This window comes from Lottia gigantea (assembly GCF_000327385.1).
Source record: "Lottia gigantea unplaced genomic scaffold LOTGIsca_5, whole genome shotgun sequence".
Classification (NCBI taxonomy): Eukaryota; Metazoa; Mollusca; class Gastropoda; family Lottiidae; genus Lottia; species Lottia gigantea.
The window spans coordinates 3,458,711-3,482,351 of NW_008709715.1; the positions used below are offsets into that span (position 1 = coordinate 3,458,711).

The 23,641-nt window shown below is 31.2% G+C and overlaps 3 protein-coding genes across 3 annotated transcripts; 2 read left to right on the forward strand and 1 right to left on the reverse strand.

Moving 5' to 3' along the window:
• Nucleotides 1-994: 994 nt before the first annotated feature.
• LOTGIDRAFT_210168 (hypothetical protein) lies at nt 995-7,796 on the forward strand (the record flags this gene model as incomplete). The annotated part of the gene is made up of 19 exons (XM_009061966.1): nt 995-1,340; nt 1,742-1,800; nt 1,962-2,043; nt 2,258-2,301; nt 2,523-2,576; nt 2,963-3,073; nt 3,411-3,461; nt 3,948-4,049; nt 4,184-4,225; nt 4,392-4,448; nt 4,681-4,789; nt 5,134-5,254; nt 5,525-5,609; nt 5,857-6,002; nt 6,313-6,407; nt 6,640-6,731; nt 6,911-7,037; nt 7,327-7,442; nt 7,596-7,796. The coding sequence occupies exons 1-19, from the start codon at nt 1,295-1,297 to the stop codon at nt 7,794-7,796; spliced, it is 1,740 nt and encodes a 579-aa protein (XP_009060214.1). The 5' UTR covers nt 995-1,294.
• A 2,735-nt stretch (nt 7,797-10,531) lies between these two features.
• LOTGIDRAFT_229077 (hypothetical protein) lies at nt 10,532-14,811 on the forward strand. The gene is made up of 3 exons (XM_009061967.1): nt 10,532-10,668; nt 13,142-13,682; nt 13,945-14,811. Exons 2-3 carry the CDS (start codon nt 13,202-13,204, stop codon nt 14,565-14,567), a joined length of 1,104 nt encoding a protein of 367 aa, XP_009060215.1. The 5' UTR covers nt 10,532-10,668; nt 13,142-13,201; the 3' UTR covers nt 14,568-14,811.
• Nucleotides 14,812-16,797: 1,986 nt separating this feature from the next.
• LOTGIDRAFT_210172 (hypothetical protein) lies at nt 16,798-22,974 on the reverse strand (the record flags this gene model as incomplete). The annotated part of the gene is made up of 10 exons (XM_009061968.1): nt 16,798-17,958; nt 18,327-18,401; nt 18,859-18,995; nt 19,203-19,311; nt 19,616-19,765; nt 20,148-20,254; nt 20,537-20,712; nt 21,800-21,982; nt 22,339-22,426; nt 22,650-22,974. The coding sequence occupies 10 exons, from the start codon at nt 22,972-22,974 to the stop codon at nt 17,716-17,718; spliced, it is 1,593 nt and encodes a 530-aa protein (XP_009060216.1). The 3' UTR covers nt 16,798-17,715.
• Nucleotides 22,975-23,641: the final 667 nt, after the last annotated feature.

Genomic DNA, 23,641 nt, shown 5'->3' on the forward strand with positions numbered 1-23,641 from the left:
CTGAAAAAGTGATACAAGTTTTACTCCATTGTCAGGTCACCACATCTCAGATAACATAGGTATAACCAGCAATTTTGAATTAATTGTGTTATAGGGCCATTGTAAATATTTTGCATTTATGTGCTAGATAAAGGTAAATACCGGTATATATAGGTCCTGTTTAAAAAGTGGAGGTTTTTAAGAAACTAAAAGCATACCAATAAGCATGTAAACTTGATTTTCAATTTGACAATCTTTTACAGTTAAATGCCTAAACTTGCATTGACTGTTACTTTCAGTTACGTTGTAAGTTAATAGTTGTCTAGATTTAATTATCTTTCTACATCTACATCTTTAATTTTTCTATATCAATTATCAGAGATATACATTTAGTAGATCGACATGTACAATAAATCTAAGCCTACAGAATATCAACAAGCAAACCAAAAGAAAAAGTGGTTACAAGCACTGACTCAGTGACTGGTCATAACATAAGAAGGAAGGCCTTGTCTAGGCCCCTACTAGGGGCTGTATTGTTTAGTGTTGTTAGGCTAAAATGGTTACTTAACGCTTACATCTATTCCCCATAACATACTCTCTGCCACATTATTATTCATTTCAAGCCCTACATTTCTGATATTCACCTACCAAATGTTTCGGTTTAAACATAGCCTAATGGGCCCTAAAATAAGCTGACAAGCAGACGAAGTTTATCAATTGAAATATTCTCAAGTCGGTATCCGTTTATTGGGAATTTTTCTTCATAAATATCTCATATTTGTTTCATTTCGATAGAATTTTCAACATATTTGTCTTTCGAAATATACAATTAGAAAAGAGATGGCTTCATATAAATGCGACAAATTTCTTAATTTTGTATTCGAACTAACTCAAATAACTTGTAGTGTCTTGTATTATTTCACAATGATATCTTACTATTTCCGGTGATAATTAATTAGATGGTTTTGATTGGTGAGATGTGTATCGATTCTGCGCAGTAAACCGGAAGTTAATAAACAAAATGGTGAACAATTTGTATGGTGAACATTTTTAAACAAAAACTGTGTATCTTTCTTCTTGTTAACGTCTGAAATTTGTTTTTCCGCTCGAAAATTAAAACATTTTACAAACGGATGTTTTGTTGTTAAATTTGGATTGTTAACACTCTCACATTGCGCTTAAATATCATTTTTCTAAACATGTGTAAGATATATTTTTAGCAAGGTCAAATTTATTTATTTTCGACAAGTATTTGGTAGTAAATGATTTATTGAGATACGAGTAGATCTTGACTCTGGAAGTGTAAGCTGAAACCATGTCGTCGTCCAAACGTGACGTAAGGATTCTCCTCATAGGAGATGGTAAGTACATGAGCATTTTATAAGTTGCCTACTGATTGGCAAGAACAATGATTTAGATTAATATGTAACTATTTATTGCATATTTGTGGGTAAATGAAATTTTACTGATCAGTCTACTATTTAGATTACTTACAAATGCCTTGCAGAATTAGTATATTTGGCAGAATATTTTTTATTATTTGTCTCAGTAGAGTGGATTGATTCCACTTTTTTTTTTAATTGCCGACGAAATAGCAAAAAAGATGCCCAATTGGTTCACAGCTGAATATACTCTTTGTAAAATCATTCGATGATAATGATTGTTACACTATATGTTTCTTTGGTATTAGTACTTACATTTTACTCTCAGTAGCCTGTAACTCTTGTAGAGAGGAATTATTTTCACATACTTTATTTTATAGCTGGAGTTGGTAAAACCTCATTGATATTGTCCTTAGTTAGTGAAGAATTTGCAGAAGATGTAAGTAACCCATCTTTGCTAATTGCTAGAACAATTTACATTGAACTAATTATTTATTCATTGAGCTCTCTAACATATTCAACCATAGAGGCAGTCTTGATTTATATTCATTGTTCAGGAAATTCTTGTTGTTGTTCTAATATTATGTTTTATCTTCCTAGGTACCATCAAGAGCCGAAGAGATTACTATACCAGCTGATGTCACCCCTGAAAAAGTTCCAACCCACATAGTTGACTATTCTTGTAAGTTAAACTATATGTATAGTGTTATCAAATAAATCAAGCCACTATTTTAAGAATGTTTTATTTTAAGTCACACTACTGTAGAACAATTATCTTACAGAAATCAAAGTAAATTATATTTGTAAATTATTTATTTGGTCAAAACTGAAAAAGATGTATTTTTGGCAAACTTGCTATCAAAAAATGATCTTATTGTATAATTTAATAATTTTAGCTCATGATCAAGATGAAACAGTTTTAGAAGAAGAAATGGCCAAGGTTTGTGTATTATTTTAGTTTACAAACAATATTTTCTCCTTCAGAGTAGGTTTTTTCATTTGTTATGTTTATTTGAAACATCTTCTAGTACAAATTACATGTATTGTGTATTGATGCATTACAGTAGCATTAAAGGTGCCCTCAGAACAATTGAATGCTTTCATGAATGAATCTATTAACATTTTTTTTGTTATACGTATAACATTTCTTTTCCAATATAGGCTAGTGTTCTTTGTCTTGTTTATTCTGTTATGGATGAAGATTCTATACAAAGGGTAAGATGAGAAATAAACGTTACATTCAATGAAAATAGTCAAATTCTAAAAAAAATTGCAGTACTTCTGTTTGGTTTAAGCATTTCAAAAGTTAATACAGCTTTATTCTTCCCTCAGATTCTGGCTTTGTTGAAATAACAAATCAGAATTCCGGAACATTTATAGCATAAATAAGTCAAAAATGTTGAAAACCTGCTGCAAGAATAATGAGTAATTATAATCTTAAAGGCCTTTTAGATTATAAAGAATGTTGATATAATGTATATATAGCATCCAGTTTTAATTGGGTAGAATTGTTTAGTTTCAGATGGGCAAATGGTATTTATGAGATTTTATGTTGTCAATGTAATGCAGTGAGTATTAAAGATTGACTTGATATTTTGTAGCTTACAACCCATTGGTTACCATATATAAGAACAACATTAGGTGATGAGCATCATAAACCTGTTATATTAGTTGGTAATAAAGTTGACCAAACTGAATATCCTACATTAGAGGTAAAGTAGTATAAAGTGAATTGTGTTCTACACAAATAGGATTAAAAATTCTGAAATGATTTCAACTAATTCTACCATTTCTTTACCCAGATGTGCAGTAATATTATGTGCAAAATTTGTAATATAGTTAAATTTATTATCAAAAGTTTCATTTTTACTTTGTGACTATCCTTTATGTTTATTCCGTAGTGTAAAATGTGACCTTGGCAATATATTTCAAAAGCAAAATTTTTACTTTTTCACCAAAATAGTTGCATGAGCATCTCAATACATTGTTTCTACAGGTCATTTAGATGTAATTTCTGCTGTTATGTGGTATTTTTTTTTCAACTTTCAGAGTATCTTACCTATTATGAATGATTTTGCAGAAGTTGAAACTTGTGTTGAGGTAAGAACACTAATAACATTAACAGACGGTGACCATTGTGGCATATTTTATTTTCAATTATATGTAGAGAACAGATTAATGTTCTTCAATACCATACATTTGAGATAAAACTTTAGATATTAACAATATTAGACACTATTAACAAATGTTTTGATGATAAAACAACATAATAACATAGAACATTTTAGCATGTTATGTTTTAACCTGCTTTTGGAATTGATTTTTTTCTAAAATATTGTGGGCCCCTCCCCCCCCCCCTGTCTGAAATGGAAAAAGCGTCTAGCTGTTCGGTTGGGACAATAAACCAAGGCCTGTGTGCTACAGACTGTGCACATTAAAGATCCTAGACAGATGGATATTGAAAAAGAGCAGGCTAATGCCTCTGACACTGAACCCAGCATGGAGTTGCTCATCTTCATTAGCCCACATGGTGCATGCCATTTTATTTTTTTCAAAAATATTGTATTTTTATTCTATATATTGCAGTGTTCAGCTCGAACATTAAAGAATATCAGTGAAGTGTTCTATTATGCTCAGAAAGCTGTTTTACATCCTACAGCTCCTGTATATAACCCTGAAGAAAAAGAGGTGAGGAATATTTAACAATTAGAATGGTAACTAAACTATATTCATGTTGAAAATGCTTAACTTTTAATGTTATAATATCCTCCGGAATATTTACCAAACCATGTATATATATATATTATATATTTCTTTTACAGTTAACTCCTCTATGTCGTAAGGCATTAACTAGAATATTTAAAGTAAGTTACTATCTTGAACTTATTTCTATTTACTTAGAGCTTGCATCAGACACAATTAGCAAATGCATAGTTCTGTAATTTATTTCAATTAATAATGTTGTGGTTGAAAGGTAAATAACTGATAAATGCTGGTTTTTAAAGAATGTTATTCTGATTTGTATTTTAGATTTGTGATATGGACAATGATAATCTTTTAAATGATGAAGAAGTTAATAACTTTCAGGTAATTTATCTATTAATCTACCTTTAGCTCAGCTCTAGCTCCTAAATTTATTGGAAGTGTTATAAGAAGTGTTGGTGTGTGAGTGAAACACTGAGATAATCTAAGAAAGACAAGTGCTATGAGAATTGACCAATTATCAGTTGAAAGATGCAATATTGAAGCATTTTAATTGTTCAGTTATGTATTATGCTGAATAATGCTTTGAACAGGATATGTTTTTTTATGTTTGTAGCAAAAATGTTTTAATGCACCACTACATCCACAAGCTTTAGAAGATGTAAAACAAATTGTACGTAAACATACATCTGAGGGCATAATAGATGACGGTATTTCATTGAAAGGTAAATATACTTGTTGAATCTGAATAACAAAGCTGGACAAAAACTCATCTCTTGCTGTCAATATTTCTTATGTAACATCTGCATCAGGACAGCTGGTTGAAATAGAGGACATGATGAATATGAACCATCTGTGAATTCACTGAATAGGAGGGAGAAAACTATTAGAATATTCCAGTAGTCATTGATGGTCAGAAATATTGCAATGTATATCTAGGACAACAAGTACAATCTGCTATTTTTATGTTTGTGAGGTCTGTGTTTCTAGGCCTCTTTCAATTGCTGATTAAGTTTGTACTGCCTTAATATATATAAATGATCAACTCTTGGTTTATTATCTATTGCAGGTTTTTTGTTTTTACATACATTATTTATACAGAAAGGTAGACATGAAACAACTTGGACTGTTTTACGTAAATTTGGTTATGATGAACATTTAGCATTAGCTAAGGATTTTGTTGCACCAAAGTAAATACCAGTATTGTTGTTATGTAATTGCTTGCAATATTAGTTAAAAAAAAAGTCTTGAAATTTTCCAAATATGAAAGCTACATATCTCTATTCTGTCACTCAATATCATAAATATCATAAATATTGAGGCCTTTGTGACGTTAACAACCTAGTTGTCAGCATTATAAACTACATGTAGAGAGGAAATACAATTACCTTTAAATGATGAAGAAAGGTTTTATATTGGCAAAAATAAAATATACTTGTATGATTTGTTTACTATTGTAGGATTCAAATAGGAAATGGGTCTACTACAGAATTAAGTAATAATGGTTTAGAATTTTTAAGTACATTATTTGAAAAATATGATGAGGTAATGTACCATGTTGTTATAAATTTATATATAAAACAAAACAACATCCCTATTTTACCAGGAAAACTAATTTAGTTCACTAGGATCTTTTCTGTGAAATTTAATGTATTCTGCTCTAACTAAAATTATAAAGACCCATTTGCAGCATGGTTGACTTGCATAACTTGCATTTTAAGTGGCTGTGACAGTCATATGATTAATAAAACAAAGCAAACGACATTCAGACAATGTTGGTTTTTTTCTTCAGGACTATGATGGTTGTTTATCACCACCAGAATTACAGAATCTCTTCAGTACCTGTCCTATAATGCCGTGGGGACCTGACGTCAATAATACAGTTTGTACCAATCCACAAGGCTGGATATCATTAAAAGGTTATATAGCACAATGGACGTAAGTATGATACAGATTCCCATTGAGTAACACACTTTCAGCTCTTTTCGGTAGTTCAAACCATGATGTTATGAATTATTACTTCATTTAATCATTTACAGTTTTTATGGTTCAATCAGGAATATATCTTTGGATTAGTTTCCCTTCTGTCAGTGATGCTGTTTGTATAATTATTAAAATGTTTCAAAGTGTACACATTTGAAAAATCTTAACCAATTGGAAATGCTGCTGTTCTAATTACTCTCAATACGAAGTGCATGTTGTGGTCATGGAAAATCCATATTCATTTATTGAATTTTATGAATTACAGGTTGACCTCGTTATTAGATGTACCTAGAACTATAGAATATTTAGCTTATTTAGGTTATAATTATACACACGACTCTCAGTTAACAGCTATACATGGTAATCATTGCTTTATATACAGATATATCATTCAGATTCACTTGTAGAAATTTCCATCATTGCACATTCTTTTAGAATTATTCAATAAATTTTCTCTTTGCAAGACTGTCATTCTGCTGTTTCAGCTGAAATTAGTCTATGGTTAACAGTTTAGAAAATGTAGTTCCACATGTGTTTCCAATTTATTTATTATATTTACTATATGTTGTTATTAATGTTGTTTGTTTTATAGTTACGAGAGACAAGAAAATAGACTTAGAAAAGAGACAAACAACACGTAATGTATTTCGATGCCATGTGTTGGGTGGTAAAGGTGCTGGAAAGGTAAGTAAAATACTATTTATTTCTAATTTAATTTAGTTTTGCTATAGATATCTTTTCCTTATTTTGTGCTTTTCAGAACTGTTGACACAGTATAACTTGTATGTCATTTTAAAAATGTATAATTCTTGCACCATTGTTTATGTTTAAATATGAAGTGATCTTATTTCTCTGTATTTCAGACTGCCTTTCTTCAAGGTTTATTGGGCAGGAATTTACGTTATATAGCCACTTTAAATAGAGAGCATTTTTCTAGTTTTACTATAAATACTGTTCAAGTTTATGGTCAAGAAAAACATTTAATGGTTAGTAGTACACTAAACACTGGTCTGACTTACTTTTCCTCTTCAATCCACCTTCAGTTGCTTGATATGTTGCAGAAAAATTGGATGTAAATTTCCTTTCATTGAACCCAAAAAGACTCAGGTGTGGCCAGACTGGTCATCGTCTGCTAGATTTGAATCACTGTATATTTATACAAAATTCTGATGCCATGGCCAGTGATCTTGTGAGTTCTTTCTGCCTCAAAAAGGAATTCGAAGTGTTTGTCCCCTTTTTTGCCTATCATTATGAATTGTTTTGTTACAGTTACATGAAGTAGATTTTGGTATGAGTGATATGTCTGTACCAACTGAATTAGATTGTGATGTAGCCTGTTTATGTTATGATGTTACAAATCCTAAAAGTTTTGAAATTTGTGCAAGAATTTATTTGGTAAGTTGTTTTATTATCTAATGTTAAAAAGTATCCTGTCAATATTTTGAATAAGGTCACTATTTCCAAACCTAGCTGTCAAAAGGTCATCACATGACTCTCTTAAGTATTAAGATTGTAATGTTTGACAGTTCATTTTCTTTCTACTTGCAGCGATTATTTATAGATAGTAAAATACCAACATTGATAGTGGCCTGTAAAGCAGAACATCCTGAGATTAGACAAGATTATGAGATGACCCCTGCCCAGTTCTGTAATTATTATAAACTCCCTCCACCGCAGTTATTTACCTGTATAGACAAAGTCAATCATGATATATATGTTAAATTGGCAACAATGGCTGCTTATCCGTAAGTGTTTCTTAAATTTTCTTATTTGCTTTTATTTTTTACATTTCATTTAAATTGTATCTTCACATTATATCATAAGTTTTGTTAATTTTTGTATAGTTTTTAAAAAATTCTAGTTTAGAAATAGTATTTTAAATAAATTTTCCATTTTCATTTGCATTTTAATCATAGTAATGATATATATTCAAAATGGCTTAATTGCTTTTCTTGAAGTGCATTTGCTTTGCCATTTCTAAAGCAGAGCTCTTATCTCGTTCCCCATATTATAATGATTGTCCTCCTTTTCTTTCAGCAATCTTAAGCGTTTGGTTCACATGTTATTGGTTCATCCACAATCTCCGTGGTTACAGGATCAATTAAGGTTCATGTCCCTCTATGTATTATCACTCTGTCTATATAGTCAACTATTTCACACTGCATGCTCCCTATTAAATATCCTGAACATTTTACCTTTATATTTGCACTAGTTGGTGTCTGGGTAATTTCTTCTCAAAAATGATATGGTTGCATTTAACTTAACTTTATTTGTATAGATATTTTTCCCACCAGCTCTGACCTTTTCACCTTGTTATATTTATGTTGTCGATTGGAACTTTGCATGCAAATATATAAAAGAAAAAATTTCATCTGAAGCTATGTCTAATTTATAAATGAAGAAAAGTAACACTTTTGGGATATAAGACTTATCTACTAAAAAAAAAGTCAAAACTAATCAAATCAGTAGAAATAGTTTAATATTTATTAGTAAGGTTTAGTCAAGCTAACATATTTGTACATATCCAGGTCAGACATTGGTAAAACTGTATATAGTTTAAAGAGGGTCATACATTTAACAAGACATCTTTTAACATGGCTTTTCAACACTATGCATGAAGCACTTTAGATTATACTATGTAAATTTTTTTATTATAGAAATTCACAAAATATATGAAAATATATGCAAATAAAATTTAAATTATTATATTGAATATGTTTATTGTATCAACAACAAAAAAATTCATTTTTAATCCTTATGTGAAAAAAATCACTTTAATTTTACCATATATTATACCTTTGATCTATTAATCACATACAATCAATGTTTTTTTTCTTTCAGACATCTAAGAAGTTTATATACAGATGAAAATAAAGTTTATATTCATATTGGACTCGGTGTTGCCATGTTATCAGGACTAGGATTTGCTTTATTGAAAATGTATCGATCACTTAGATGAAAACCAATAGTGTTCTAGACTGATATAGTGTGGTAAAAACTTGAGAGTGAATTATGTAGTTGTGTAAATGGACTTTTGATATTTCATCTATATGTGCTAGAATCTTCAAGACTACTTTATGTGTTCTGTTTAACTACCTGAGGCTGAGCTCTATGTGAAAAATTGAAGAAGATGGACATTTTTAATTTCTGAAAGTGAACTTGAGTAAAGAAAAGTTTAGTTCTCAATGCAATATAGACTTGAAATATTATTAAAGCATAGTGCTTGACTAGATGAATGACTTATAACAAAAGTTTTTTAATGTTACTGTTCATGATTCATACTATTTATCATATGCAATAAAAGCGATATGTATATCACAGCTAAATGCTGAACTCAAAAATAAAAAGCCTATTGAAATCTAACGGATGAATGCAACTGGTGTCAGATTATCTTCTATAATCATTAATGTTAATGGTGTCTTTCATTCATTCAGTTCTTAAAGTGTGAAGAAGCTGTCATAAAACTTTTAGAGTGTCTGATACCCCACTATCTTCTGACCACAGTAAACTGTTATTATGACAAAATCTATCACTACCAAAGTACAGGCTGCAGCATGGTTAGGGTGTTACAACGTTAACATCATGTACAATAATGTACATTTTGCTTCAAACAGGTGATAGTCTTAATGGAGATCAGAAGGTTTAGTGACTATTTTCATCATTATTCCAGTCTACCCTGTGAATGGGTAAAAGAAGTTTACACAAGGATCAGCTACTAGACAGGATACTCAAGAACCTTGGTTGATTTGTTTTAATCTGTTAATTGATGTTGAGGTCTTTTTCTACACAATGTTTCTCATGAAAATTCTAAGAAATTCATGTTAAAAAAAAACCATGGAACATTTAATATAATACAGACTTAAAAATGTCAGTTCACATAGAGAATCATGTTAAAGTCATCAGTGATTCTGGACTGATTATTATATATTAGGATCAATAGATATGTTGGATTAATTCAAAACAATTTGTAATAAAAGTTTTAATGAACTGATATCTATATTTAATCTAAATTGTATAGAAAAAGTTTTCCTGCAATTTTGTATGGTTTAGTGCCCATACTAGTCACCAAACATCTGTTTGGTAATGATAATCAAGATAGATATTTTTGGCAGCTGTTTTTTTTCGTGTTTTTTTTTTTAATTAATTTTAGCGATAATTTTTATATTTGGTCAGTTTCCATTTCAAATGTCTGACCTTCTTTCCCCATTAGTCATTGAGTTCTCAAGATTATTATTTACTGAGCAAAGGACAATTAACAGTCTAAATTATTAATGAGAAACCTGAGATTCATTTGAAACATAGGATCTATATCTACAAAAATATTGTTAAGAGACTGACATTTGACACATTCTGAAAGAGATTAACTGCCTGTCCCCGAATAAAAAAATGTTCTTTAATTTTTGTCTGATTTTATTATTTTGGGAGTTATCTGCCCTTATCGATAATTTTCCACGTCGTTCTTTGCATTATGACATGACAGGTGTGGTAAACATGTCGGCTGTGTCAACAATTATATTTTGATCACTAATTGAATTTTAGTTCATAATATAAATGAAAAAGGAAACTACGTGACATGAAAATCCACACAGCATTTGTGATTTGTTCGTCGAATGAATGAATGGTAAATTTTTAAAAGTTTTAGTTTGAATTTTGTACAATGTAGCCTACTAATAGGGTGTTAAATAGAATATTCTATCATCGTGTTCAGTGACCTCACATAATAATCGCCATCACTCACTACTTATAGTTCAATGGATCATCTCAGAAATTTCATGAATGGACTAAAACTTTATTTTGTTGGTACATCTATCGGTGAATATCTGTTGTGCCGCTGTGGATATTTTAATGTCATCATAGAACTGTATACCGGTACTATACAGTTCTATAATGTCATTGACACTGGGTGAGCGGTGAGGTCCATATTTGCACATGGCCCAATAAAAGACTTGATACCAATATAAGATAATTCTGATAATAGGTCTATCTAGACTACCACTAGTATTTTTATTATATTGCTCTCCAATAGCTCAACAGCAGGAATAAACATAAATAAACTAAAGGAACCTCCTAACACTAAACTTGACCCCATCTTCGTGTTAATCCCTAGAGACTAATGTAAGCAGATAGTTTCTAAATCCATTTTAAGGCCTATTTCAGCATAAAATCGAGCGGAATTCAAATAGCGAATAACAAACAGTAATACCTAACCGGACATCAACAGGCATGTACATAATATTTAATTTTCATTTTATGCCAAAAATACTTCCTTCAAGAAAACTCTAAAATAGCAAAAATTATTGATAATGAGCTTGTGTAACACTCTTCATGTTAATATCCAACTATGGTGTTAGTGTCTAAATCCTGAGTTAACACTAAAACGGAACACCAAAACCAGACTTGACTGTGCCACTTAACTTTAAGGTGATTAACACGTCTGTTAACTTTATTAAAAAGAACAAAATGTGGTTTCTGCTGCATATCCACCGTCGATATCTGTCCAACACAAAGTTTGGATAAAAACATCTGATAAAGGAAGCCTATTTTGACAATTCTAGGCTAGGCTAGGCTAGGCTAGGCTAGGCTAGGCTAGGCTAGGCTAGGCTAGGCTAGGCTAGGCTAGGCTAGGCTAGGCTAGGCTAGGCTAGGCTAGGCTAGAGTCAAAGAAGGTAAATAGATTTATTGAATATTTTACCTAAAGGCAACGATTAATTTTGTCATTATTAGACGTAACATTTTCCTTAAGGAAAAAGGCATAATATAAAATAATGATATATTTTCTTTTACCGTCAGTGACGGTATTCATTTCATTTAATTCTATAGTGGCAATTTTAACATGTTGGTTGACAAATCTGGCTCTTCCTGTTCCATGGGCATGATATATGGATGAGAGACATAACTATTATTTAAGGATGAAATAGACATAAAATATCACTTTTTATGGGCGTTGCTCACTGTTTGGTCGCTACAAACGGCCATAGTAAAAGTTACGCCAGCACATCATATTTTTTGCAGAAACTTCTGCATGGGGTTGCTAGTTTATGAGAATTTTCATCATGACACAAGCCAAATTTGTCATAAATATTGGTGTCTAGGGATACAAAGCTCGACTGAATGAGTCCAATTTTCTGTGACCCACATGCTACCAGAATGCAATCAGTAAAGGCTTTACTTACGAAGGGAAATTTTACCCCTCGGCTGTTTAGTGGTAAGCTTACTGTTGTACAATATTTCATGATGGACTCACTAATGGTTCAGCTCAGAATTTATTTATTGGTTGGAGCAAAGTGATATGTCCGAGAAGCAGGTAAGGTCAGGTCCTAGCAGTCACTTATTCAGCACCACCATCTAATGAATAGACACCAAAATTTCTCCCCCAATGCAATTTTCGACCAAATTTACCCATTCCACACCACCAGCCAATTTTTCTTGATTGTGAACACATGTCAGCCTCCAATAAGCAGCTAATTGTCAATAATTCTTGTTAATTGGATAAATTAAACTCACAATTAATTACTGCCAAACAGTATATCCTTTGTCTATAATCCATGAATATAACTCTTTAAGTATTTATTTGTAATCGTGCAACAAGCTTTTAAATCCTATTTGATTGCAAACTAGATGAATATTGATATAAATATCAATTGGCCAAAAACAGACATGCCTTTTTAAACCTTCCAGGAAAAAAGCCATCAAAATTTAAAAAATGTAAAACAGATTTGCAGAGTGGCATAAAAATAAACCAAACAAACAATATTATATTGTTGCCATACAGATTATTTTCATTCATCAGTAATGCTATTCTGATTGTTATTAGGCCTATATTGTTAGAAAATGGATGTATTTTACAAAATATCAACTTGTCATTCTTAACTGTGTGCAGTAAACTGCTTAGCAGCCACTTTTGAGCATTCCTTTGACTGCATGCTGAAGGCAAGTATAAGTATGACTGTAGTTCACATGGTGAATTCAATTTTTTCAAAAAATCTTAATTTGGGACAATCCTATGAATTGAGACTTTTATAAAGAAATACATTTCAATTTTAAATTGATGAAGAAAACTTGTTTTTGTAAATTTTTGTTAATTTCTTTTTCAGATCTGTTTGACCAAGTGAATTTAAATTTGAAACAAAAAGTCTGTGATATTAACTTGAAATATGGCTGAAAAGAAAGAAGTACGAATAGAAATAACATCAGAAAGTATAAATAATGTTTCCACGTCTATTAAAGCTGTGAGTGCAGCAGCATTTTATGGTTGTTGTTCTGTGGCCACAGCATTCATTAGTAAAACATTGATGTATACTTATGAATTTGACTACCCTGTGATAGTTATGGTTGCTCAAATGATTTTTACAATTATTTTATTAGAATTTTTAAAATTGATCGATATGATAGACCTACCACAATATACAATCAAAAGAGGAAGATCTTTTTTCTGGCCGGCATTTTTTTATGGAATGAATGCTTTACTTGCACTTAGTGCCTTATCTCATATGAATATTGCTATGTATGGTGTATTGAAAAGATGTGTACCAATTTCAACCATGGTTTTGTCATATTTTTTGTTAAAAAGACAGTTGCCATCCAAATTAACTGTTGGGTCTGTACTTTGTCTGAGTCTTGGTTGTTTTATTGCAGGTAAGTTACTGTTTTATTGATTTGTTACAGTGTCCTATAATTGTTTGATTAGCCTACTTTATGGTTGATCACCCATGTGCATCCATTTGCAAGATGATTATGTATATGAAACGGAAAAACTTATTATAATAAGCCATTGAACCATAAATACTCTGGAGTTGTATATTAATTAAATCTGTATGTCTGAAGTCAAATTTTCGTATAAAAATGTTTTGAGACCTCAAATGAAACTATATAACTTATTCTTACTATTTACTTACAGGATATGGTGATTTAAGTTTTAATCCTGTTGCTTACTTTTGTGGTGCCTTAAGCAATTTTACACAAGCCATTTATCTCATCTTAGTACAGAAGTTCTCAGAAGAAAATATGACAACAGCCCAAACATTACAATTAAATAGTTACAATACTTTACCATTACTACTAATGTTTTCTTTTATTAACCAAGAAATGTTTAAGGTGTGGGATTATCCTTATTTTGGTGACTTTCGTTTTATTTTGTTATTCTTTTTGACAATCAGTATAGGCTGTGTTTTGAACTACTCACTGTTTCTATGTGCTGGTTTGACGTCTGCTTTAACAACAAGTGTAGTTGGAGGACTGAAAGCTCTAGCACAAACAATGATAGGTTTGGTTACATTTGGTGGTATCAGTCACAATTTACCAACCTATATTGGAATCGGTATGAATCTCTCAGGTGGAATTTTTTATATATTCTCTAAATATCAGGATGGAAAAAAGAGGTCATGTGATACAAAGAAAATTATTAGTATGTCAACTGCTAAAGATTTGAAAGAAATTTCTAAGGGTCATGTGTCCAATGGTAATGTGGTACATGAGACGAATGGTAACCTTATAACTATTGAACATTCATCCAAATCTTGATATGTTTCTTTGGTTATTTTAGGGTTAATTGTGTGTAGATAAATATAGTAGTACTGCTTCAACTTTCCACCACGTGTTTCTGTTACACAGTCAGTTACTAGTTAAACTACACACATCATGAAATATTTCTTACATTGAAACTGCATTAAAAAAAAAATTTTTCAAGTTAAAAAAGATGATATTAAGTAAAATTTTAGTGGTTCAGAGTTGGCAGAGGGAACGAAGGGAAACTAATACTAGCTTCAGTCAAATAGTTACATGATTGTAAAATTTTTACAATTAAGTGAGCTGTTGAATATAGAATTTAGCAAATGATGATCGGATGAAAAAGTGGGTTATGTTACACTTGTAAGGCATATTTCAAAATTTATTGTGCAATTAAACTGATGTTTTTATGTATGGGGTTTATCACCATGTTCCGGTACAGGATAGATAGTTTCCATTTTCTGATATAGATAATAAGTTTAAAGTTTGTTTCAATATAGAGAATATAGTTCACGGCTATATACAAATATAGTTTTTCATTCTATAATTCAAGGTATTTCAATCCATGAAATAAATACTTTCATCCAAAGATGTAAATAGGTTTATAATTTATATTTTATGATTGTCAACATTTTATTGTTTATTATAGAATTTGGATTAACATTGCTATTTATTGTTAAAAATTGTTTTAGATTATTTTTATTAAGATTATATTTGGTCTGGTCTCTGACATAGCAATCAAACACAAATACATTGGCAAAACCAAAATGGTGGTTCTGTTTGATTGAATGACAAATACTGACTAGATAATGAGATTTTTCTGTTATAATTTTTTTACGCCCACATGGTGATTCCAAAAAGAAAAAGCAGGCAGCAATAACCAATCACAGAAGACTTTTTGATGGGATCACCAATAGCACTAGTAGTAAATGTGGATGTATATTGCAGTCGCCCTTGTCCGTCCATCCGTCCACATTTCTTGTATGCGTGATGGAGACTACAGCTTTTATCTGATCTTGATGCAACTTAGTATGCATGTATATATTGATGAGATCTCGGTCAAATTCGAAATTGGTAATAATCGGATGAATGGTTTCAGATTTATTGCCCTTGACTTAGTAAAACACGTTAAATTTGGCTTGTATGCATGATAAAGGCTGCAATTTTTATCTGATCTTAATGAAACTTGGTATGCATGTATATATGGATGAGATCTCAAGTTCAAAAATGGCAATAATTGGATGAATAGTTTGGAAGTTATTGCCCTTGACTCAATTCAATGCGTCTAGTTTGTCTTGTAGGCCTTATAGAGACTACATTTTTTATCCGATCTTGAAGAAATTTAAAGTCTCAATAAAACTAGTAATTAGTAAAAATTAGTAACAATCTGATGATTGGTATCACATATTAAACCGCTACAGACTTTGTTATCATTTCTGATAGCTGGTAGTGTGCTACCTGCCTGACAAGCTATCATGTTTATAGATGATATAATCTTCTTAAACCATTTTGTGATCTATTGTTCAGTTTCTCAACCATTTATCAGTGAGAAAATTGCTTTGAAACAATTCTACTCAAGAAAATAACAAGAAAACATAGCCCATAGTAATAAACCACATCAATTTTTTGATTTATGATATTGAAAATTTTTCATGTATTCAAGATTGTACTCAAAGCTTTTTTTTATGTCCATTGATGCACTGATTTTTGTGGTATATTTTGAAATATCTATATAAATTAAAGCTCATTAAATATTAAACCCTTTTCCCATATTGAATGAGAAAAACCCAAAATGACTGTAAAATGTTACTAGAAATTAAAAATGGATGTACAGAAGGGGTAATGATATTGTAACAATTCTTGTTATTGTGAAACCTGTACATACTTTTAATTTGACTTTTAAGAGGTTAATTCAGATATGCATTTTGAACAAATTTATTTATATTGAACAAAACAATATCAAATATTAGTCAAATGAAATTGTTTCTATTATTATTGTTATATTTTGTTTATAATGAGGGAAATAAATTATTTTTTATAATAAAACTGGCAGTGTCCAGTAAGGTTGATTACACGCAAAGTCATGTGTTTACTAGAAAGCTAACCTAGCTGTCCTGATACGGATTTACAACATATCAGAACCATGATTTCAACTCTGAACTCAGAATCATTATGTTTGTAAGCAATGAATCATCAGTACCTACCCCCTAACCCTTTACAATCACTAAGGGAAAAAAACAAAGTAGACAAAAATACAGACTTTATTGAGGACAATTCATGTGAAATACCCTTTCAGCTAAAATGATGTCAAATCATTTCATATACATTCAAAAAACATATTTACAGCAAATTTAACAGAGCATATAACACACTGAGTATCTGTAATTTGATATTTCATTTGAATATATTTACTGTTGCAATATTTTATTAGATAGATTAGTGTTGTAATCTGATCAAAGCGTTATATATCATACATTTTATTTTATTTATTTTCGAAGTCCAAAGAACTTATAAGAATGCAGAAAATCCCATTTATTTTAAGAAGAATTTTGAGATGTTATTGGACTACTTTGTATATACAGAAAATTTTGCAAAAGGGATTAAATGAAAGTGACTAAGCCTACTACACACTAATACCTTTTTTCAGATGAATTAATATATATATTACATACACTGGATCATATATTATATTATATCATAATGGAAGATTAAAATAAAGATTACATGTTACATTGATAAAATACATGATATTTTGATGGACATATACTAATTATTTATGGAAGGATTATCATTTGGTATTTCAATGGATATATCTTGATATTTTTGATTGGCTTTTCTTGACCTCCTTGTCTCTTTGTTACTCAAATGACACAATAATAATGCCTATATAAAATATTGCAGTGAAAAATCTTCCACATACAAATACAGTACTAGTACTTGTATCGATTGATAAAGTTTGCCATCAATATTTCAGCTGGAAAATTTTTATATCTAAAAAACCAATAATAAACTATGTTATCTCTAATATGTTTGACAGTGTTGACAAACATCAGGTCTTCATGGCCAGTCATGATTTCTGACTAAGTTTGTTCAAATCAGATTGGAAGATTTTATCACAAGCCTATGTAGCCTATTGTAGGAATTGACTAGATAAGAATTTCCATCACATTCTTGTAGTGGTTTCATTATTGTTTTCTATAACAGGGATAGCTTTAATATCACCCTCATTTAAGTTTAAGGCATTATTAGTGTTACTGCTTTCATCATTTTCTACTCCCTCTATATCAGACTTGTCTACCTGATTACCAGGTTTATATTTGGCTAAGAGGCGAGGACCAAGTACAGCTATCAAAAATGATCCAATAGGAGCTGTTATTAATATTGATAATACAGCTAAAGTCAATATCTGAAAATAGACAAAAATATTCCTTGTCAAATCTTTGAACTATAAAATACTAAAGAAAGGACTGAGAACCTGCACTAGTGCAAACTCTCAATATCATTCTCTGGGGAATTGAAAGGAAATACACCCCTCAGCCTAATATCATTTCAAAAGTACTCACTCACTACTGACTTTCACCAAGTTACACATTAGCATCAGTGTCATATAGGCTTAAAATCTATTCTTAGGGTTTTAGAGTCCAAACAATGGATTTCACAAATGGAAGTTACTTAGATAATTAGAACCATATTTTGTTACACTGTTAAATCTAGACTATGTTAATAGTAGATAGAGTGTTACACAATTCAATGAGATACAAAAATCAACTTTACCTGTTCACCATATTCCATTCTGACTTTATCATTCAAATGTGTGGCTGTATCTAATGCTACACCACCAATAGCAGCCTGAAATGGAAATGAGGACTCTGTAACATATTGATCATATAACTTGGGAAATGTAAAGGTAGGGAAAGAAGTCATATTAATCATGTAGATCTGTATATTAAAATAGAACCCCAAAAAATCATGTAACTCAACTCAACTCAAGTGTTATTGCAATCGAAGTGTAGACATGAGAACATTTTCTACTTGTCCAACTTCAGTAGAGACGCAGGCTGAATTATATAGGTCAGATGTCCGAAGATCGCATAGTGTGAAACTCTGAGTTACAACAACATGTTTTTTAAGAGTTTTGTTCTAAAATTTCTACATGTAGTTCTATATATTAAACAATGAAGACTAAAGGGGAATAACTCATATAACACCTTTCAAAACTCAAGGGAAATAACTCACACAAAACCATGGAGGATTGAAGGAAAGGAAATAATAATCCAATCAACACGTAATTTTGAAAGTACATTACCTGGACAGTAGCTTTAGGTAACCAAGCAAATGGAATGAAAAATTTTTCTTTAAGATTTAATTCAGTACGCTGTACAGCTACAAATGATGTGACCATTCTAATGGCAAGACCAATAAATAAAGTAGCTATACCAAGACCTGAAGTAATCAAAACACATTTCTAAACATTACATGTGTATCCTGAAAATTGTTGCCAGCTTGATTAAGTGATAGTGCCATGTTAAAACTTGCAGCAACAGCAATCTCATATTTTATACTTTATGGATGTGCTACTCCATAAAGGACATCAAATCACATAAATAAATCTAACTAAAGAAGATTAAAAGTCAAAAAAATCTAACTGACCTACTGTCTGTATTTCTATTTCTTCTATTTTAACTTGAGCTCCAATCAAACCAAACAATAATGGTTGAAATATCATCCATAAAACACCTACAGCAGATTCTATTGGATCCTGTTTAATTCAAACAAATATTTAAGACTTGATTATCAAACACATCACGGAAACGTCATAATTAATAATGAATAAATGGCACAGGACAACCAAATGCTACCTAAAATTAATATGGATTATACATGGAATGATTGTGAATGAATCTTGCTTTATCAATCTATTTTTGCGAGATTGAATTTCAAACAAACCTCTGACCTTGTTTCCAACATGATTATTCTTTAATCAATCTTGTTTCAACGAGAATAGGAGAAAGAGAACTACATCTCATGTATAAAGATAAAGAACTTACTGCAACTCCTGGAACTCTTTCTTGACGCCATTTAAAGGCAGCAACAAAAGGCATTGTGAGACACCCTAGTGGACCAGCACCAGCATAACCTGCTGCTCTTGATCCAAATAAGACAAATAATCCACCAACCATCAATAGAGTGCATCTCAAAAGATGTAGATTTTTCTAGAAAAAAAAAAACAAACCAGATGGGTGAGATCTCACAGTCAAGAAATCATCTATTACAAAAAAGCAATAAACATACCATTCACCCACATCAACATGAGGATGTAAGTTCACAATATGCTAAGATGTGGTATTTTGAGAGCTCAAGTCCTCCTTGTCTAAAAAGGCCAAATGATGTGGTCAATCAGTTTGATTGTCAATTTCTATGACTTAAATCTCGATTAAAAGGCAGAAGCACATTTGGAATGTCGCTACCAGAGATTTTGGTCGACTTTTATTGACATCTCTTATTATAGATGCCATGGTCAGAGCCTGTCTTTGAAGTATTCTGACAATTTAAGAACCATGCTCCGTTAGTTTGAGATTGATATTTTATACTTACACTAGATTTTTGAGGTATAAACCAGAGTATAATTCCTGCGATTACACCGTAACAAATACCTATTAAAGCTTCTAATGGTCCTTTAAATAATGTCCACACCAAATTACCTACAGAACAAAATTTAAAATATTTACCCATTTAAAACTCATGGTTAAATCATTCTTTAATAATTACAACTTTATATTTCTCACAGTAAAGGTACCATTTTATAGCAAAATAGTGGTTTCAACATTTGCTTTATCAGTTGATACAAACCATTTTCGCCTAACCATGCCTTGTGCAATTGACATAAATTGTTGATTAACTAATAAAATTAAATTAAGTTAGTAAATCAAATCAAAACGTGCCTACACAAAGGAATGATGTCCCTATCCAAGGATCTAGCTTACCTGATGAGAAAGCTATACCAATGAGGACACCGAATCCTGTTATGGCTAAAACATCATCTACACTAGCAGCCGCTATCACTAGTGTTGGTATACCTTTATCTACTCCATATCCACGATCTGACAGATTCAATAATGAGGGTACAACTACAGCTGGTGATACAGCTGCCAAAACAAACCTACAATAATAGAACAATGGGGATACATAAATATTATAGTGAGGATACAACTAGACTGATTCAATATTGAGGGTACAGCTACAGCTGGTGATACAGCCACCAAAACAATCCTACAATAATAGAACAATGGGGATACATAAATATTATAGTGAGGATACAACTAGACTGATTCAATATTGAGGGTACAGCTACAGCTGGTGATACAGCCACCAAAACAATCCTACAATAATAGAACAATGGGGATACATAAATATTATAGTGAGGATACAACTAGACTGATTCAATAATGAGGGTACAACTACAGCTGGTGATACAGCCGCCAAAACAAACCTACAATAATAGAACAATGGGGATACATAAATATTATAGTGAGGATACAACTAGACTGATTCAATATTGAGGGTACAGCTACAGCTGGTGATACAGCTGCCAAAACAAACCTACAATAATAGAACAATGGGGATACATAAATATTATAGTGAGGATACAACTAGACTGATTCAATATTGAGGGTACAGCTACAGCTGGTGATACAGCCACCAAAACAATCCTACAATAATAGAACAATGGAGATACATAAATATTATAGTGAGGATACAACTAGACTGATTCAATAATGAGGGTACAACTACAGCTGGTGATACAGCTGCCAAAACAAACCTACAATAATAGAACAATGGGGATACATAAATATTATAGTGAGGATACAACTAGACTGATTCAATATTGAGGGTACAGCTACAGCTGGTGATACAGCCACCAAAACAAACCTACAATAATAGAACAATGGAGATACATAAATATTATAGTGAGGATACAACTAGACTGATTCAATAATGAGGGTACAACTACAGCTGGTGATACAGCTGCCAAAACAAACCTACAATAATAGAACAATGGGAATACATAGATATTATAGTGAGGATATAACTAGACAGATTTCATGATAATGAAATGGTTTAGGTCATTTTTAAAAATTTGGTTAAATCTTGATGTCAAGATTTGATTTATTTTGTACAGAAACTACTTGGACAATTCATGTTAATGCAAAATATGAAAGCCAAAGAAGAACACCAAAGCTACTCACCCTAACATTAAAGCAAATTCCCATGGTAATCCCAAAAGAAAGTGGGACACCAAACCATCTGTCAGTGTTTCCATGAGACATGGAGAGAATGCCAATCGTATAACAACAAAAGATAACTTCTTCAGTGCTTTAGGATCCAGACCTAGTCCTGCTCTAATTAGTATCACAGCTAATGCTATTTGTCTGAAAAAAATAAACAGAAGATTAATTAGACATCCATATTTTATATTTCTATCTTTCAATCTGACTTATTCATTTCATAAAAAAAGAAAGCAGTAAATGGATTAAGATTGATTCTTCAAATGCTGTTTCACCATTTCTTGCAAGACACATTCAAATAATGAGAACAATTTCATGATCAAGGGGAAACATGTTGAAACGGTGCATATCATTTTAACAAGTGATTGTTGTTCCATAAAGCTGTGTCTATATAAGATATTGTTATATAGCTAGAAAGCTCTTTAATTATTTGCAGTCAAGGAATGTAAGAATGGTAAAAGAGTGGTACGGTACCAAAATGAATTAAATAATATTCTTACCTAGCACCAATAGACCAAAGAGTATGTATATCTCTAGCAACATTGATATATGGTACATTACCTAACATACCCCCAACAATTAACATACCTTCAAAAACAAATATTGAAATGATTAGGCCCTTTTTACCAAAAATCACCCTCCTCTGTGATGGAACTAATTAGAAAGACCATGAAAGAGCACTTATATTCCATTGGGTAAATTTGATTTCATTAGTATTTAAGGCAATGCCTAATTCAATTCATTTAATTTAATTAATTTTCAGACCTTACATATCCCAAATGAAAAATTAACTGTACAAAATTTAACTTACCTAACAAAGATGGAAGATTAATCAAATTGAATAAATATCCTCCACACCAACAAGCAATAAATAACGTACATAATGCAAACAAATTACCCCCTGGTAACATTTCTTTACCCGTTAAAAAATACATCACTCCAAACCATAATCCAAATAACAATATACACAATAATAATGCCCCTAATCGCCCATGAGGTGGACACATAAACGCAAACTTAAAACGGCTGCAGCATGAGGGGTCTACTGATAATGGATTTTCTGAAGTCAAACATGGACGACAGCAGTTAAAACAACAAGTACGACATTTTGCACATTTTTTGGGTTCTGTGTCCATTGAATCCTTAATCTCATATTCTATTTCAGTGTCATTGACTTCTGTGTAGAAAGCATCTTCTGCTGATTTCAATCCTCCATTTTTCTTTTCTAATTCATTTGCTTCATCAAGCGGTTTCCCGCTCTTTTCTTTCCCTGACATTTTTTTCTTTCTTAACTTCCTCTGTGTCCTAACATTCAAATAATAACTTGCAGCTGAAAAATGAAAAGAAAAATCATATTCAAAGTTGCCTGACTTTTATAAAAAAAAATTATTCAGTTTTAATCATGATTCCAGCCACATCATTGAAAAGTCTACCTTGCATTATGAAACAGAAGATTATTAAAAATGAAAATAATCCTGTTTTTTATGGAATCATAAGAATAATTCTCTATTCATATCATTCTTATTGTGATCAACTGTAATTGTGAATCTTAGGAAGTGAACTAGATCTAGAATATTAGCCAATCCAATAGAACTTTACATTAGATTCAAGGAAGTGGTACTGATCAATAATGTTGCTATGGAAACTGATACTATCTGGATTATCTTAATACAGGTGACTGACAATAGAATTACATTTAAGTGCTTTAATTCATCAGCTGTATTATATTCAAGGCAGGATATGTGTACTCTAATTGGAACACTCTTAAAAATGTTGATGGAGGCTCACATGTGTTGGTCTACA

Excerpts from the sequence above, each read along its gene's own strand:
- LOTGIDRAFT_229077 (XM_009061967.1), top strand. The coding sequence starts at position 13,202 with ATGGCTGAAAAGAAAGAAGTACGAATAGAAATAACATCAGAAAGTATA. Across the intron at positions 13,683-13,944 it reads TCTTGGTTGTTTTATTGCAG|GATATGGTGATTTAAGTTTT; the intron begins GTAAGTTACTGT and ends ATTTACTTACAG.